Here is a 597-nt window from a genome sequence, read left to right as displayed (position 1 = left end):
CGCCACCAGCAGTCTGGCCCAGCCCCAGGCCGACGCTACCAGTTTCCTGTGGACAGGAGGAGGCAGAGGTGAGGGGGGCACCCACCCTGTCACCCACCCGTGCTCCAGCGCCCTCCTGCACTCATCTCCCTCTACCCCCAAATGCCCCATGCCCTGGACCTCCCCACACAACCCCATCCCCCTGTCCATCCCTGTTCCCCCACCCCTTGAGATCCCAGGGTCCCCCCAGACCTCAAGCCCAGTCCCCAACACCCTGCAGATCCTGCCCCCAGTAGCTCCTGCCCTCCCACTCACTCTGCCCTGAGCCCCAACCCCAAGTCCCACCTCAGATGTCCCCTCACGCAGTCCCCTCCCCTCCCTTCCCAGATACAGACCGCCGTCCCTCCCATGACCCTCAGAGCCACCAGTTCCCCCCTATCCACCCAACCCAGCACCCAAACTCCCCCCACCCCCATGAACCCCCACCGCGGATCCTCCCTTACCATCTCAAGACCTCTAAAGCCCCCTCCCCGCCCCCAGCCCTGAGCCCAGAAGCCCCCTGCCAGGGGACTCACACATGGAAGAAGTTGCGGGGGTTGGCGAAGACGGCCTGGGGGC

The 597-nt window shown here is 66.5% G+C and overlaps 2 protein-coding genes across 2 annotated transcripts in view; both read right to left on the bottom strand.

Annotated features, from left to right (window-relative positions):
• The window catches only part of FITM1 (fat storage inducing transmembrane protein 1), a 2,015-nt gene extending 1,857 nt beyond the window's left edge, over positions 1-158 (bottom strand). The window contains exon 1 of the mRNA XM_025192797.1: positions 1-158. This exon is cut by the window's left edge and continues 1,857 nt beyond it. Coding sequence (XP_025048582.1) covers positions 1-150 — 150 coding nt within the window. The 5' untranslated portion in view covers positions 151-158.
• A 132-nt stretch (positions 159-290) lies between these two features.
• DCAF11 (DDB1 and CUL4 associated factor 11) overlaps positions 291-597 on the bottom strand; it is a 9,967-nt gene continuing 9,660 nt past the window's right edge. The window contains 1 exon segment of the mRNA XM_025192811.1: positions 291-300. Coding sequence (XP_025048596.1) covers positions 291-300 — 10 coding nt within the window.

The sequence above is a fragment of the Alligator sinensis genome, unplaced genomic scaffold (assembly GCF_000455745.1).
Source record: "Alligator sinensis unplaced genomic scaffold, ASM45574v1 scaffold128_1, whole genome shotgun sequence".
In the NCBI taxonomy this organism is placed as follows: domain Eukaryota; kingdom Metazoa; phylum Chordata; order Crocodylia; family Alligatoridae; genus Alligator; species Alligator sinensis.
The sequence above is the reverse complement of the archived record's forward strand: the minus strand, read 5'-3'. Positions and strand labels throughout refer to the sequence as shown.